Source organism: Notolepis coatsorum (genome assembly GCF_963971535.1).
Source record: "Notolepis coatsorum genome assembly, chromosome: 11".
Taxonomy (NCBI): domain Eukaryota; kingdom Metazoa; phylum Chordata; class Actinopteri; order Aulopiformes; family Paralepididae; genus Notolepis; species Notolepis coatsorum.
The window spans coordinates 65,983,017-66,001,747 of record NC_140175.1 but is presented as its reverse complement, the minus strand read 5'-3'; the positions used below and the strand labels follow the sequence as shown (position 1 = coordinate 66,001,747).

At 44.6% G+C, this 18,731-nt stretch overlaps 1 protein-coding gene across 1 annotated transcript in view; it reads left to right on the top strand.

The window, feature by feature from the left end:
• rimbp2a (RIMS binding protein 2a) overlaps positions 1–18,731 on the top strand; it is a gene marked incomplete at both ends in the record, with an annotated part of 184,490 nt that overhangs the window by 97,741 nt on the left and 68,018 nt on the right. The window contains one exon of the mRNA XM_084324949.1: positions 1,138–1,188. Coding sequence (XP_084181075.1) covers positions 1,138–1,188 — 51 coding nt within the window. The remainder of the gene's footprint in view (positions 1–1,137; positions 1,189–18,731) is intronic.

The window sequence follows — 18,731 nt, the reverse complement described above, 5'->3', positions numbered from 1 at the left end:
TCCAGTTGGCATTACAGATCATGATGGCTATGATAGCGTTAGCTAAAGCTACTGCATGTTACTATATCAATGCAACTCGATTCGACTGAGGTAGTCGAGAAGGTACCACACGCTAAATCGTCCCCGGACCCCGCAACCTATAGACAGTTCCAACTTCAGTGTGTGAATTACGTTAATCCACCACAGTTTCACCCTGACAAAGCAAATACTCATGTGATCTGTATATGTTTATGTCTAAATTAAATCAATCAATCAATCAATCAATCAATCAATCAATCAATCAATCACAATTACAATTGGCCAGTTTGTGAAATTAAGGCCTGCCTCTTATATAAGCCTCTCTCTAATAAAGGCCTGGTGCTCTTTGCAGCTGAGGTAAATACAAGACCCGTCCTACAGTATATTTGAGGAGTTATGGTAATACCCAGTTTAATCACCTGTGCATTGTATATTACTATTGCACTTTACTGTTACATTTTCACTCTGATTGGATGCCAATTGTATTTTCGTTGTACTGTACTTGTACTGTATAATGACAATACATTTTAATCTAATCTAAAGTGAAATATTTGCACACAGTACTTTTATATACTGTATGTATTATATAATGTGTTTAGATATGCAACAGCAAGGTGAAATAGCTCTTTTAGGGGGGAAATAACATCTGTCTGGTCAGTTCAGATTAATGGGGTTCTACTGTACCTGCTGTATCTACTCTGCCTGCCTATTGGTTTGACAGGTTGTTGTTGTCCTTGATGTTTTCTGGAATCTTTGTATTTTTTAAAATGTCAAATAAAATAAAATAAAATCAACCTGCTGGATCAGTTTTGCTCCATCGACTTTTGATCACTGTGTCACCTGTCTCTGTGTGCTTCTGTCTCTCTGTGTCTCTCTGTGTGTGTCTCTGTGTGTTTATGTCTCTCTGTGTGTGTATCTGTGTTGTTGTCTCTCTGTGTCTCTGTGTGTGTCTCTGTGTGTGTCTTTCTCTCTGTGTGTGTCTCTGTGTGTTTATGTCTCTCTGTGTGTGTCTCTGTGTTGCTGTCTCTCTGTGTCTCTGTGTGTGTCTGTCTCTCTGTGTCTCTGTGTGTGTCTCTGTGTGTTTATGTCTCTGTGTGTGTGTCTCTGTGTTCCCTACAGGCTCAGGTTGAGGCAGAAAAAGAGCATGAGGGAGCAGTGCACGTGCTAGAGGTACAGTATGTGGAACGACTAACAAATATAATATGATGTTATAGTCAATAACATCATGGGTCGGATTTGGTTGCATGCGTGATGTCATTTACTATAACATGCAACACTGTGTGTTTTGGTCTATATACCGTATATTCTGATCATAGGTACAATGACAACATATATTAGCATGGATATTCTGATCATCTGTCCACTATGATCCAAATACATCTTGTTCTCTTCTTCGCAAATAGCAATCAATGGGACATAGTCTTTTGGGGATCAATAGGACATAATCGGATTAAATGGGGGTCATTGAAACCGAATCTTATTAAATGGGGTCAATGGAACATAATGTTATTAAATGGGGGTTGATGGCGTAATAATGTGTAATTTTTTTAGTACGTATTAGTAAGGTTCTTTTTTTCCCTTATTATTCAGTCATTTAGGAACCTGTGATTGTATCCCGGTAGTGACGGAAAACTACTGTTAATTTGTCACAGTTCAACCAATGTGCTCTTATTGCATAGTGAACAAAATAATGTGGACAAATTCAGCAAAATCTGGTGAACAAATTAAAAAAAAAAATTACAATAAGGTAATAATTCTGAACGTTTGTATTAATTCAGTCCATGACACTGCACTAATGAGTCAGCACATCATTTTAATAATAAACATCATGGCATCTTCATTCCATCTATTTGGGATTGTTTGGTTGAAATTGTAAAAATTTTCATTTATATGTCATTAGTTAAGCTCTTCAGGAAGACTGGTGCTGGACTAACACAATGGACCTCATTCACCAACATTGTCTTAAGTTTTCTCGTACGACAACCTCCTTGGAAGTTTGTAAGAGAAAGCCTACGACAGTTACCCCCGGATTCATCAATGCGTAGAGAGGTTGTCTTAACTTGCCAAATTATCACAGCTGTGAACCCCCTGGAGCTCGTTCTCGTAGGCCCGATTTGCATGCAGACACGCCCCTCCAGCTCATTATAAGTAGAGTTGTTCCGATACCGATACGAGTATCGGAAAAGCCGCCGATACTGGCTAAAATGCTGGTATCGGTATCGGCGAGTACCCTCTAATGCTGCGCTCCGATACCATATGACGTAATTTATCAACAACACTGGTCTGTTGAGTAAGCATTATAAAACAAACGTGTGCTTAATCGATTAAAGTGTCAATGCCATTTGTCATTTTAACAGCAGATACTTTCTTAAATGTCATCGTCCCGACAGAGCGGTGTTGACGGAGAGCTCATGGGTTCGCTTGGTGGCTGGTGTTATTACTATTAGCATTGAACAGCTAACCGAAAGCTAGCTTTAACATTACCTTGGCTAAAGTTGGGGCTATTCATATAATCCAGCAATAATGGCTGCAGACCTGCAAGCAAAGTACAGCAAGTTGGCAAAGGAGTATTCCAAGTTAAATCACAATGTCACCAGTAACGTTACAGTCTTCTATGGTCTTCCCATATACCGGTAGCTCATGCTAGCTAACGGTAACGTTGTCATTGCACAATTGCACGTCGCGTACACAATTAATGACATGTTGCGGACAGCCATATCGGCGACAATGTTTAGCTTTTAGTGCCAAATGATAAGAGTCTGAGGCGGAGTCTCAAAAGAGAATGTTGAATATTTATTGTGCAAAAATCACAACAGATCCGACTGCTACTGAACGGAGCCTTGTAGACAGACTGAGTAGGGTATATCTGCAGAGCCAGTGGGTAGCGAGTGCAGCAACGTATAATGTCCGTGTGGATCATTGGAGTAGGGTATATCTGCAGTGCTGAAGCCCCATACTCATTGATTAATGATACTAATACAAATCTATACAATCACCTGTTGTTGAATAAATACCATTACTTTCTAGTTATGACTAAAAAACAGTATATATAAAACAGTATTTGTTAAAAAAAAAAAAAAAATTATATTTATAAAAAATTTATATAATATCGTTTTTTTTTTTTTTTATGTATGCACTGGTATCGGATAAATATCGGTATCGGCCGATACCCAAAGCTTAGGTATCGGAATCGGATCGGAAAGGAAAAAATGGTATCGGAACATCTCTAATTATAAGTGTACTGTAGAGTCTATTTGAGTAATGAGTTGTTTTATTAGGAGATTGCAGATACTGTATGTGCTGCCCTATAGTAGTCATACTGTAGTTCTACTACAGTACAGTACAGTACACATCTTAGCGTGACATGATGTGTACTGTACGCAGCACGTAGACTAGAGTATCTACAATCTCCTAATAAAATAAGTCATATACTGTTCATTCCTTACACACGTAGGCTATACAGTGTGTGTGCGTGTGTGTGGGCATGTATGTGTGTGTGTGTGTGTGTGCGCTGAACAGGTGGTCAGGAGCGCGCAACAAGACAGTATAAATATGGAATATGAATACAGTCTATTCCAATATAGCTATATCCACACGATTAGGTTTAGTTCTTATTTATTTATCCACTGTCATTTTCAGTATTGGTGTAGTGCTTTTATTTATTTTCGGACATCACAATGCCTCTTGAGGCATGACTGTAAATGTAAAGCGTAATTTTGTATCATACAAATATTGTCGTATTTATTATTATTATGATTATTTAATTCCAAGGATGTCTGTAGAGTCGACATGAACGCAATCACCATGATTCCTCCAAAATAATGCCCATAATCTGTTAAATCCTAACCCTATTTTCTGAAAATCCGCCTAAAATACATACCTAAGTAAATGGAAGATTGCTCCACTTCTACACGCACATTTGCATGTTCTTGGTATCTAGGGACATCTATGGATCGCAGGGAATGTATTCCAAGTCAGAAATATTGTGTCTGTTACTAGGCTTGAGTAAATTGTGATGAAACAAAGGAGAATATAAATTATGATTTGTCTTTGCATCTTTGATGGTGAATAACACCATGCTAAAAATGACCAGACATGAAAAACTGCCACTGAGCTCGTTCAGCACCTTCTTGAGATCAGGTGTACAACAAATCTAAGCAAATTAAACAGACGGTTTTGTAGATACAGTACTGAATTATGCCATCCGGACACATGCAATTTGAATATTATTGTAGAATATAGAATATCAGGCGTATAAATGACATTATTATAGCCAAGTTGCACATCTATGGATCGGGCCAAATCTGGCAGAGTTAAATTTGGATTTTGTATCACCAGGCGTCCAGCAAGAACCGTGAATGAAATCTACTGTAAATACAGTTTGTAACGGCAATTTTTCATTTCCAATGTCCTGCTTTCTCTTGCCCGTTACTTCACAGGTATGATAGGGAGTGATCTTACGCAGTAGACACAGCAATGATGGATGTCCAGTCGTGATTCCAGGTTTAGGGGTGTTTATTGCTGAAGTTGCAGTTGTACATTCAATTTATTGCCAGAGTGGGTTCTGTAGGAATTATATGGTATTCTATATTTATTTTGTATTTCTTGGCTTCTGGTTGCTGAGCTGCTGAGCTTCTGTTACTGAGCTACTGTTACTGAGCTACTTGTAAGAACGGTGTGCTCCTCACTACCTGTGTCCTAGTTAATTACTGCACCTGTGACCCTCTAAATACCTAGCCAGTGCTGTCAAACCTAAAACCCGCCACCAGGTGTCCAATAATAATATTACAAATAATAAATAATATGCCACCATCAAAAGGGCTCCCACACACCGGCCCCTAATTGTCTAAAGTGTAATGACAATTAATACTAAAATCATATTCAGGGAGCCATATTCAAAATTTACAATTTTCACATATTTTTTTCTTTTTCTTTTTTTTCAATTTCATTGCCAATTTCTGAAGAAAATACATAAAATTAAAAATCTTCTTCAAACTTAGGTACTAAAAGCCTCTTCCTGTAGGCATGTTGTACGTGCTGAAAGCCTGTTCCTATAGGCATGTTGTGCATGTTGAAAGCCCGTTCCTGTAGGCATACTGTACATGCCGAAAGCCTGTTCCTATAGGCATGCTGTGCATGTTGAAAGCCTGTTCCTGTAGGCGTATTGTACATGTTGAAAGCCTGTTCCTGTAGGCGTTACTCCGCTTCTTTACACTTCAGTCTCTTGGAGCAGACATATCTTGGATATTGGTCTGGTCCTCTGATCCATCTTTTGCAGCTTAACACTTTGAGCGCCACGCCTGGTTTTCCTTTTTACCGGCTGAATGCCACCATCGGCGCCAATGTTAACGTTAATATCGCCTAATCTATGTTTTAAATTATGGCTATGTGTCTAATCTGCCCATCGCATTATCAAAGACTATTTTCCAGTCAGTGCTTGGTCGTTTCCGTTTCAGAGCAGTTAGAAAAGCCCCCGTTTTGATATAAAAAACAGCTCATTCTGGAGCATTCTATGAAAATCGTCTTTTAGTGGAATATTCCACAACGTTGATATTCGTCTGCCTTTTTATGAATCGTTTTCAAATAAACGCTAGATGATCAATATTATACGTGCACGCAAGCACATTACGGCCGCGCACGGATAATCGCCTCGTTGATTTCCTCTCTGACTTTTACAGTGAAACCGAAAGAAGACATTTCACAAAACAGCCTATATCTTCATCAAACTTACTCTGATTATCCTAACACTGATAACATAGAGTCCTTACCTGACATCAGATGGTATCCAACTGGTATATTCCAATTCCTGATCACCATTCGAAAAAATCGATACGTGTATGGATCCAACGCGATACTGTAGAACTCCATGATCAGCGGGGATCTGAGGTTCCAGAATGAACTGTGGTAACCCAGGCTCGATCAGTGGACTGGAAAATGTGGAGTACCGGATTTTTTTCCCTATTCATTTTCATTGAGTCCATTCCAAAATCACTTATGTCATCTGGGAGACGACAGGGGGCGCTTTTTTCCACAGTGATCGCCGGCGCCGCTCGGCTATACTCGGGTAGGCTCGGGTGATGCAATAATTTTTCAGATCGCTAAAAAAAAAGAAAAAAAAAAGATCCGATAAATCTCGTGAGTGGCATTCAACGTCACTATTAAAAACCTGAGATATCTCGTGAGTGGCACTCAAAGTGTTTGAAGCTAATTTCTATTATGGAGTCTGGGCTGCCATTTTTAATTGGTTTGCAACGCGGATTTTTGCTAAACGTTCACAGAAAGGTAGATACAGTAAACAAATTGCGTTCTACTTTATGCCAATAATGTTCAGTTCTGTGGTAGATAATCCCGAAAAAGTTATTTGCTGTACAGTAGCTGGCTTAAGCTGGGTATTGTTGAAATTCCGACGCTCATGATGACTACAACAAGATGACCACTCGCATTTTTTTCCTCAAAAAATTTGCTAGCTAATGAATACAATTCCTAAACTGATATTTCATTAATAACACTTTAACCTATTGCTAAACAAACGTATTGTTGCAAATATACACTATGACTACTGTTTTGACAGGATTATGGTATTTACTCTTGGCTAAATTTGAAAAAAAAACACAACTTTTATTCATACAGTCTGTAGACATGGATTTATGGCTTGGGTCTGGTACCGGACCCGTCGGGCTTAAGCGATTAAGAACACGGTGCACACCAGTCTGTCCGACTTATGACTGCTCTTCAGCGCCCCTAAGTCCTGCTCTTAGCTAAGAGCGAATCCAGGAGAAGGGACTGTTTGTGAATCCAAAATCGGGCAGAAAATGTCTTAAGTGGAGCTACGACTAAATTTGTTCTGATCTTTTGTCTTAAGTCCGTTGGTGAATGAGACCCAATTTGCATTTGTCTTCTCTTCCATTTTCATGTGTAATTTGTTTCTGTTGTGTGTATTTTAGTTTCTGTGTCCCTTTGTCAAGGTGTTCTCTTTTCCTTGGTGTCTACATTAATTTAGCAGTGGTTGGCCATGACAGCAAGAACATTACCACCACTGTTTTAGAGAGAGATATAATACTGATGTTTTTTTGTATTATTTTTTTGCATCTAATAAAATACAACAATTTAATAATTATAACAGATGAGAGACAAAATTGCTTAATTTAAAGATCCTGTACAATGATATAAAGCTATCCACCTGCAAGCTAGCCTAGCTTAGCACAAATGAATGGGAGCGGATATGGATCAGCTAGCCTAGCTTGTGTTTTTGGTCAACAGCTAGGCTCGCTGATCCGTATCTGCTTCCATTAATTTGTGCTAAGTTTGGCTAGCTTGCAGCCAGATATTGTAGCTATCTACTGAACACACAGAGAGGAAATTGGTATCTATCTTCTTGTCTGTCTCTGGAGAAGACGGTAAGCACATTTCCAATCATGTTTAAATCATTTATTTATTTTTTAATTTTTTTTAATGTCTTCTTTATCTGTCTTTTTTCTTTCTTTTATTTTTGTGCAGAATCATAAGGACATAATGTTTCAGGTATTTATTTTCCATCCTGAATTCCAGTCTGTTTGTTTTCCTCCAGTTCCCAGCAGTAGATTCCCAGCAAATCACTTTAGCTCCAGTCGAGGCATTTAGTGGGTATTTCATGCTAATTAGCCAATCATACTTAAACTGAGGGATTGAATAGGATCTGATATGGGCATCGTTAAGGCTGCATACTGTACATGCTATAGACGTCCCCTCGCCTTCAGATCCTATTCTTTGATGCTCTGATCATACTATACACACACATACACAGATGTGCATGCATACGCACACACGCACACAGATGTGCATGCACACGCACACACACACTCACACACACAGATGTGCTTGCACACACACACACAAACACACACACACCCACACACAGATGTGCATGCACACACACACAGACACACAGACGGACACAGACACACACTCACATAATCTGATGTGCATGCACACGCACGCACACACAGATGGACACACACTTGCATACTGTATGCACATGCACACACTCTCACACACATTATTTGTCCAGCTTTCTTAGCCATCAGCCCTCCGTAGAAATGGTTCCACAGATGGTCATTCATTCATTCATTCAATAATTAATTTATTCATCCCTTCTCTCCATATAATCTTCACATATTTCTGCTGACACCTCTGATTCTAGTGTAGTTCCCTCTGCATACAGCCCGGCTAATAGTAACTATCTTCTTCACCCTATCCCCCCCCCCCCCCCCCCCCCCTCACAGTGAGCTGTGGTGTTCCACAAGGAAGCATACTAGGACCGCTACTGTTCCTAATTTATGCAAATGACATGTCGTCAGCTTGTGACTGCAACTTGTTCTTGTTCGTGGATGACTCAGCCCTGCTGGTCTCTGACAAGAACAAGTTACAGGCAGTGACGCGGGAAGTCAGTCAGCAGTGGGGGTGCTGAGATAAGTGATATAATAATAACGTCATAGGTTTACCACTCTGGTAAACCAACACTCTCGTTCACTAGAGGAGACCACTGCCCAACTCCGCGCTCTCACGCTCAGCTCTGCGGAGCGTGCGAGACAAACAATGTAACCGTTTTGATGCATACATCTCTGCCCAGCCTACCCCACCTGTTGCTGTTGCGCCCCCGCACAGAGAGCCCCATATCCCCGCACCAGAACGCTACAACGGGGACGTCTCTAAATGTCGTGCCTTTATTTTTCAATGTTCACTAGTATTCGGACAACAGCCGCACACTTCCAAAGTGATACATCTAAAATCGCTTACCTTACCTGTCGGGTCTGCTCAAGGGTCCAGGACTCCTGCGTTAGAATGGGCGACAGGCAGCTCTCCACTTCAGTCAGTCCTCCCTCTGCAATTCGTTCCCCGCATACATCGCCGAGACGCCGACATGCAAAAGGTCTTCGACCACCCTCCCGGGGGCTCGGATAGTTCTGCTGGCTTGCCATCCGCCAGGGAAACCGCAGATATATTCCTTTACTGCGAATTGAGAGCATCCCAAAAACGATTTCAGGCCACTATTTTTTTACCAACAGATTTCCAGTTCCGCGTTGACGCTTCCAGGCCGCGTCTATTCGTATCCGAACTGGTTCAAGCGTCGGCTACACGCTGCTTTAATAACACTGCATTATCGAGACAGCGCCCCTATGAGGATCTGGCAATGAATTCCAAGAGTAGGGTAAATCTGCAGTGCCGCTCCGCTCTGTGACATTGAGTAGCCTCGGTATTACAATGGAATAAAAGCCAAAACAACCTTGCAGTTGCAGTTACACTCCCCGCCAGCAGGGGGTGCTGGCACACCCGCCGCACCCCCACTTCCTGCGTCCTTGGTTACAGGTTGAAAAAACCCTCAGCTCAGAACTCGGCAGAATCTGCACCTGGCTCGCTGATAACAAACTATCATTACACCTGGGTAAAACAGAGTCCATTCTCTTCGGATCAAATAACAAACTCAGCAAGACCGACGGCTTCTCAGTTACAGTGGGTGTACAGTAAATGACCTAACCCAAGAATACACAAGACCCTCTTCTTAGAACCAAGTATGGTTTCGTCGATATTCCAATGTACAGTTTTGCTTGTACAGTTGTACAGTTTCCCCTACCCCGCGAATTACAAAATGTTCACTCTGGGTGAAAGATATATGTGTAGATTTAGGAACAAAAAGTTCTCCATTGACAATCATAATTTTAAAGTCGGGACTAGATCTTTCCTCGTGAACGGATATTTTGTCACTGCAGAGTTTAATTTCACGCAATTGATGCGAGTTCGGTCATGTATCTTGTGCTCGACCAATAGCAGCTCTCTTTGTTGCGAGGTCCTCGCAACAAAGAGAGCTGCTATTGGTCGATCCGGTGTCAACAAAGAAATTACATCCACATTCTAACGTTATGGACTAAAATGGACATAAAATACCTTCTAAAGTTCGCAAAAAGGTTTCTAAACAATGTTATATGCATCTCACGTCCGTTCAGAAAGAACGTGTACAAGATTTTACACAGACACAATGGGATAGATATAGAAACTGCGTTGAACGGTGGCTTAACCTACCAGGCCAGAATCATACCATTGTGGAGACATACAAACATTGTTTAGAGATCGATTTGTGTCATAAATGTCATGATATCTGTATGTTGTGTATGTCATAAATGTCATGATTAATTGAAAATGGGGGACCCTGATGTAAAGAAGACGAAAGTCTTTCTCTGGTCTGCATCCCCTTAACAATTGTGTGTATAGAGCCGTTCTGTATTGTACCCATTCTGCAATCTGTTAATAAAGTTTTCAATCAAGATAAGATATTCCTTTATTGGTCCCATTGGGGAAATTCTGCATCATAGCAGCATGGGGGAGGGGAGGGGAGGTACAGGTAGTAAAAACAAGCAGTGTAAACAATATAACAAGTCAATATAATTAACTAACTAACTAACTGAAATATACAGTATTCACATAAGGTGCAGTATGCATAAGGTAGTGTTATTGTCCTTTTTAGGTTCCTAGTAGTTGTAGTTGGATGTCTGGCAGCAGTCCCTGCCCACTGTTGTGGAGCCTGATGGCCGCTGGTATGAAGGACTGACCGGAGGTTTATTCGTCACATACATACACAACTAACACAAGTTTAAAGTTTCAAGTTTGTTTATTATTTATCACAATAAAATACAGGTACTTTACGATGAAATGCTTGTTTCTGTATGAGCCCCTGAGAGTGTGCTTCATACAGTAAAAGAAAGTAAGTAAGTAAAGAGGAATATTCAATATACAATATACAATACAGAGTAAAATGAGTAAACTGTGAGGTGTGTGGAGAGATCAGTGTCAAACTGATCTCAACAAATACAAACAAATCACACTACTACTGTATAATCCTAATCCCCTCGCCCTATACATCCTGGACAGGCTGCTTTTGTATATAAGAATTTGTTCTTAATTGCTTGCCTGGATAAAGGTTAAATAAAATTAAAAAAGGCAAGACTGATGTTAATCATCCTCACCACTATCATATGAGTCATCATCCCATGTAGCCCTATCTTCGGTTGTCTTAGAAACATTTGCACAGTTTTGGCATTGACAAATTTTGTATAGCAGTGTACATAAAGACCCAATGCCTCATCCGTAGATAACAGTGTACTGCACTGCCACAGGACCTAGCATGTCCTACCATGCTCTGTAAATAGCTCATGTACAGATACCGATATGCCTACTTTGTTTACTTGTTTATTGCACTATGTCGCTCTATTGGTTGGACTCTTATTATTATTACTTGTATTATGCACATCATTGCGGGCGAGACCCCCCGCATTTCACTGTATACCTGTATGCCGTGACAAATAAAACTCTTGTATCTTGTAAGATCTGTACATGGCAGTTTTGCAGACACACATGGACATCTTCCTGTCTCAAATTGTCCTTATTTGCAACCTTAGTGGTCTACCTGCAACACACTATCAGAGGCCGGATTTGTAGTCATCTGTCATAGTCACTGTTAACTCCCCATCCTCGACATGCCACCCATTGCCAACAGGTAAAGGGGCACACATTATAGATTTCAATGAATGTCTCATTATAGCTGCTTGGTCATTTGCCCTTTTGCAGCGTTGGTACAATGCGCCACTTGTCGGGGGCATAGAAAGTTCTGGAAAAGCTGATGCCATGCAGAATGCTTTATATCTGGCATCATTCACATTCTTAGCTGATGGCCATACAGGTGGCACACATATTTGCTAAGACCATCAAAGGTAGACTGGTCTAGGGTAATTCACCTTTCCCCCTCCTCCCACACTGTGCAACATCCTGATGTACAATATTCACAGTGCAATACCCACGCACTACCGTCTGACACTGTGATTGTTATTTGTGTATTGCTATTCTGTATATTGTTGTTATTTTGTATATTGTACATTGTCTTATTGTATATCATTTGATGTTTCTGTATAGGATTTTATGTTTCTCTTTTATTACAGCACCTTAGGTTTGAGTCCCAGATCTCGTTGTATGCAAATATAATGACAATAAAGTACAATCTAATCTAATCAGGGTCCCCCATTTTCAATTCATCATGACATTTATGACATACATGACATACAGATATACAAATATAAATCATGACATTTACTGTATGACACAAATCGATCTCTAAACAATGTTTGTATGTCTCCACAATGGTATGATTCTGGCCTGGTAGGACCGTTAACACATTATGGGCCATTGGGATGCGTCTAATAAATCTCTAGAGGACCAGCAAATGTAAACAGACTTGGGGCTGTTTGTAGAGCTAAATCTATACTTTATAGTATTGCTATCTGTCCATTCTCATTGTCAATTGAGTCCATAAACCGTCCCTTCAAAATGGCTTAAAAAAAAAATGTCATCAATACGTTCTCATTTTATAGCGCCGTGAATATAAGCGTTATACGGCATTTGGTCTAGTATATTTCCTGGAAGGCTAGATAAAGGGCTAATAGCTACTAACGTTATATCCAATGGCATTTCCGTTATACATAAGCTACAGTTAAAACTCAAACTGCATATGATCGGCACGATCCTCAAGCATGTATGCATGAAAGGGGGGGGGGGGGGGGGGGCGGGGGGGGGTCGTTTCTTATTATTGATTACTAGGGATGCTCGATATTGACTTTTTTACCGATACCGATATACCGATATTGTCCAACTCTTAATTTCCGATACCGATATCAACCGATACCGATATATGCAGGGTTTCCCCCCCCAAAAATTGAATAATTTCAGGTAATTAACATTACATATCTCTTGTTGTGGAATTAACACAACATTATGCATACTTTTGACAATAAATAAAATCAGAATTTGTTCTTACTTGCTTGCCTGGGTAAATAAAGGTTATAGAAATAATAAAAAAAAAAAAAAAAAATTCAATCCGATACCGATATTTTCCGATATCACATTTTAATGCCGATATCGGCCGATAATATCGGTAGGCCGATAATATCAGACATCCCTATTGATTACCAATAACCGTGTTTGTCTAAGTAGCCACATACGCTGATCGTATCGTATCATAACAAGGCTCGATCGGGCTGTAATTTACGTGAAAAAGATCTTACCATGAGTCGGTTGGATCCCCCCGAGCATTTCCCCGTTATCGATCACCATCTGGTAGATCGATTGGCTGATGATAAATCCTGATAAATCCCCTTATTGCATAGTGAAATCCGCGATCCAAAACGTAATCCAAGCTACAGGCTGCACATCCAGAATCCAGCTAACTGAAAACTCCATTGAAAGTCAAAAAAAATAATGCTCCGTTCAGCCACAGGGCACACTGCATTGTCGCGACAGCGCCCCTAAGAGGATCTGGCCGGTATTGCACTTTGGCAAATTCAAAGAGTAGGGTACATCTGCAGTGCAGCTCGGCGACCTTGAATAGGTTATTAAAATGGAATAAAAGCCAAAACAACTTGCCACGGATATATCCGTGCTTCTGTCCACAACGGGTGGAATCGAAACACGTATATATCCGTTGTTCGTCCCCAATGTGTTAAGCCACCGCTCTACGCAGTTTCTATATCTATCCAAGTGACACTGGCACAATGACATTGACTGCACTGCACTAGTCCGTACTGGATCTCTGCACACTTCACTTTATATATATATATGTGTATTTTATTTATTGATTAATCCCCCACTGCACTGTTTTCGTTTCTTGTCTGTGTTGGTGTTTGTTTACTGTGAAAAAAGAAAGAATGCATACACTGTATTGCTGCAACAATTACCAATGTGTTTTACACAAATGGCTCAATAAAGGAATCTGAATCTGAATCTGAATCCCACGTGTCTGTGTAAAATATTGTACACGTTCTTTCTGAACGGACGTGAGATGCATGTAACATTGTTTAGAAACCTTTTTGTGAACTTTAGAAGGTATTTTCGGTAAATTTTTGTCCGTAACTGTGAGGTTTTGTCCGCTGCTCACCTACTCGCTCTGTTCCTTTAAGCCTACTCGCTCTGTTCCTTTAGTTTTCTGTTAATCAATTGCATTCTCCTATTCACACGCTTCTTCCCGTAGACGCCGTTTGATTGGTGCTTCCCCAACCACACGCTTGTCAATCTCATCCCGCAGCTGTCACAGCTTGTCATTAAGCATTCCTCTGATTATATATACCCCGATTCCCCATCAAGTGTTGTTGGATCGTTTTGATATATTATCAGCATTTGCTGTTCCTTCCTTGCCTGCTGTTTTTCCCTGTGCTTTGCCTCCCAGGATATTCAAGAAGTATTCCGCTTGGACAACCCGTTCCCCGTGGCGACGCGCTCGCCCTGTTTTGATCCTGCTCTCTTTACGCACAGCGCCTGGGTGAGTTTTGCAAGACTGTCTTTGACCCTATCGTTTTTCGTGTGTGTTAAACACTGAAGAGATCCTGCTTTTTGTCAGACTGTCACTCACCCTGTGCCTGTATTTTGGATTGTTCATCTTGGATAGTATTTGCTTGAACATCGCTCACTGTGTGTATTCACACCGAAGATATTATCACTTGGATTATTATTGGGACTTCGCTCACTGTGTGTATTCACACCGAAGATATTATCACTTGGATTATTATTGGGACTTCGCTCACTGTGTGTATTAGCACCGAAGATTCTATCACGTGGATTGTTGTTGGGACGTTGCTCACAGTGTGTATTTACACCGAAGATTCTGTCACTGGATTATCTGTTTTGGGACAAGTCACTTCTCCTGTCACCTGCTCTGTTCCCAACTGTACTCAGAGCTAACCCGCTCTCTCTCTCCCTCTCTGTCACCACCTCGGGGAGCTGCCGAGAGGAATCTGCAGAGCGGCTCTGACGTCACAGTCTAATCCTCGGACGAACCATCCCGGGAGAAGCTGCAGAGCAGCAACATTCGTCTATGCTTGTATCCCAGTCTTTGTTTGTTCTCAACCAAGTTATTGCTGCTATTTTGTGAAATAAAACAAGCCCTAGTTTTTGGCAACTCTGAAACAACTCTCTTTGTGTCGTTAGCATTTGGGGTCGGTGTCAAACCATAACATTACGATCCAACCCAAAATGACGACCCCAGCCGACACAGAGAGAGTCAGAACAGCACTAGCTAATCAGATCGAGTTGACCAAGGATCACAGTCACCAACTAGAGAGGGCTGCGGTGCATGATCTCAGGGAACAGGTCCAGCCTATTCATGGGTCCCTGGCCGCTCTGGCAGGACAACAGTCAAGTATACTCCTTCATCTTCACACGCTGAGCGACACCGTTAACACTTTAATTGTACCCCCACTTCCTTCAGGAGCATCCCCCGCAGCCCCAGCAGGGCCCACGCTTCCCGATCCCGCACCTCGGGAACCCCGTCTCTCCGTCCCACGGCTGTTCGACGGCAATCCCGAGGAGTGTGCCACATTCATCATGCAATGTGAGTTGGTTTTCCGTCATCAACCCAGTCGATTCACTTCTAGAGGAGCCCAAGTGGCCTATATGACAAACTTGCTCTCAGGCCGGGCTGCCCAGTGGGTCACTTCCTCCTGGGCAATGGATGCAGATTTTTGTTTCTCCTATCCAGACTTCGTGGCTGAGCTCCGCAGGGTGTTCCACCACCCAGCCCGTGGTCTGGATCCTGGAGCCCGGTTGGGTACCTTCCGACAGGGGAGCGGCGGGGTAACAGACTACGTCCTGGAGTTTCGACTGGCGGCGGTGGAGAGTGGTTGGAACGACCCAGCACTTCGCCTAACCTTCATGAGGGGGCTCAGTGACGCAGTCAGGGACCAGCTCGCGACCCGGGAGGAGCCTGACTCCCTCGAGGACCTGTTCAGCCTCGCCATCCGCATCGACGGACGCCTCCAGGAGAGAAGGCGTGAGAGGACCCGACTGGTACCTCCTGAGGGACCCCGGACCCCCCGTACTCATGACGTTTCTACTGGTCGCCCTGCCCTCAACACGACTGGTGGTAGCGTACCCTCCCGTTCGGTTCGCGAGGAGGAACCCATGCAGCTGGGACGCTCTCATCTGAGCCAGGCTGAACGTGAGGCGAGGTTCAGGTCCGGTCTCTGCCTCTACTGCGGTCGGGAGGGACACCGAATCGCCAACTGCCCCACCCGGCCAAAAGATCAGGCTCGCCGAGACCCCGGGAAATCCTGGTGAGCCGTTTTTCCCATTCCCAGAGCCGCGCACCACCTGGCCATCTGATGAGCGTCACCCTGGCCTGGGCGGACCAACGGGCCACGGTGGAGGCACTCATCGACTCTGGGGCAGACGAGAGTTTCCTCGACTTCGAGTTTGCTACCCGGGCCACCATTCCACTTGAGGACCTTGTGAGGCCTTTGGAGATCTTTGCATTGGACCAACACCGCCTGGCCGACATCTCTCAACGCACCTGCCCAGTCGTGCTGACCATCGCTGGGAACCACGTTGAGAGAATCCAGTTCCTTATCACCCGATCCCCTCTCGTCCCGGTGGTCCTGGGTAGGCCCTGGCTCGCGCTGCACGAGCCCCACATCGCCTGGTCCTCCGGTACCATCAAGGGCTGGAGCTCCTCCTGTCACGCCCAGTGTCTACAGGCGGCGTCCTGTCCCCCGCCCCGGAGGCCCGCTGGTGAGTCGCCTCCGGACTCTTCATCCATACCTCCCGAGTACCACGACCTCTTGGAGGTTTTCAGTAAGTCCAGGGCTCAGGCCCTTCCACCCCACCGCCCTTACGACTGCGCCATCGACCTCCGCCAAGGGGCTCCCCTTCCCGGCAGCCGCCTCTACAGTCTGACCGTTCCGGAGAAGAAGGCGATGGATCAGTACATCTCTGAGTCCTTGGAAGCAGGACTCATTCGGCCTTCCTCCTCCCCGGTGGCGGCCGGTTTCTTCTTTGTTGGGAAGAAGGACGGGGACCTTCGACCCTGCATCGACTATCGCCAGCTCAACGAGATCACCATCAAGAACAAGTACCCTCTTCCTCTCATGAACTCCACCTTCGAGCCTCTCACCCAGGCCACCGTCTTTACCAAGCTGGACCTCCGGAGTGCCTACCATCTTGTCCGTATCCGTGAGGGCGATGAATGGAAGACTGCCTTCAAGACCCCCAGGGGCCACTACGAGTACCTGGTGATGCCGTTCGGCCTCACCAACGCCCCGGCGGTATTCCAGGCACTCATGAACGACGTCCTTCGTGACATGCTGGAGGTGTTTGTGGTGGTGTACCTGGACGACATCCTCATCTTCTCCAGGACCCTCGAGGAGCACATCCAGCATGTCCGCCGTGTGCTAGAGCGCCTCCTCCACAATCGGCTCTTCGTCAAGGCGGAGAAGTGCCGTTTCCACTCCGACTCCGTCGACTACCTGGGCTTCATCGTTGAGAAGGGCTTGACCCGAGCGGATCCTCGCAAGATCCAAGCTGTGAAGGAATGGCCTGAACCCACCACTCGGAAGGAGTTACAGAGTTTCCTCGGGTTCGCCAACTTCTACCGAAGGTTCATCCGGAACTACAGTCAAGTGGCGGAGCCACTTACCAGACTGACCTCTCCCGCTCTGCCGTTCGACTGGTCCCCAGCGGCATGTGCTGCGTTCCGCTCCCTCAAGAAGAAGTTCACTTCCGCCCCGATCTTGCTCCACCCTGACCCCAAGAGACAGTTCATTGTAGAGGTGGACGCCTCGGATACTGGACTGGGGGCTGTCTTATCCCAGCGTTCGGCAACGGACCAGAAGGTACATCCTTGCGCCTTCTACTCGCGTCGGTTCCTCCCTGCCGAGAGGAACTACGACACCGGCAATCGGGAGCTGCTGGCGGTCGTGGCTGCGTTGGAGGAGTGGCGTCATTGGCTTGAGGGGGCCGAGGAGCCATTTACCATCTGGACGGACCACAAGAACCTGACGTTCATCCGCGCTTCCAAGCGCCTCAACGGTCGGCAGGCAAGATGGGCCAGCTTCCTCAGTCGGTTCGACTTCTCGCTGACTTTTCGTCCTGGTTCCCGCAACACGAAGGCCGACTCCCTGTCCCGGTTACACTCCAAGGGGGCTCCACCCTCTGAGGATCCGACTCCCATCCTCCCGGAGGCCAGGGTGGTTGGAGCCATCACCTTGGGCATCGAGGGGGTGGTTAGACATACCCTACGCTTCCAGCGTGCTCCAAGCAACGTTCCGATTCATCGTCTCTTCGTCCCCGACTCTGTCCGGTCCCGGGTGCTGCTATGGGGCCATACCAGCCGGTTCGCCTGCCACCCGGGCGTTCATCGCACGTTCTCCTTCCTGGCTCGTCGTTTCTGGTGGCCCACCATGCGGAACGACGTCAAGGAGTTCGTATTGGCCTGCGCGGTCTGTGCCCGCAGCAAGGCCTCGCACCAGGCACCCTCCGGGCTTTTACAGCCACTTCCCGTTCCGAGCCGTCCTTGGTCACATGTGGCGCTAGACTTCGTCACAGGTCTTCCCTCCTCCCAGGGGAACACTTGCCTTCTGACCGTGGTGGATCGATTCAGCAAGGGGGTTCACCTCGTGGCCCTTTCCAAGCTCCCCTCGGCGGCCGAGACGGCGGACCTCCTGACTCACCACGTGTTCCGCCTTCATGGTATTCCCCAGGACATCGTCTCTGACCGGGGGCCCCAGTTCACCTCCCAGGTATGGCGGGCTTTTTGCAAGGGATTGGGGGCGACGGTCAGTCTTTCCTCTGGTTATCATCCCCAGACTAACGGACAAACGGAGAGGATGAACCAGAGCGTGGAGTCTGCTCTTCGGTGTGTGGCAGCC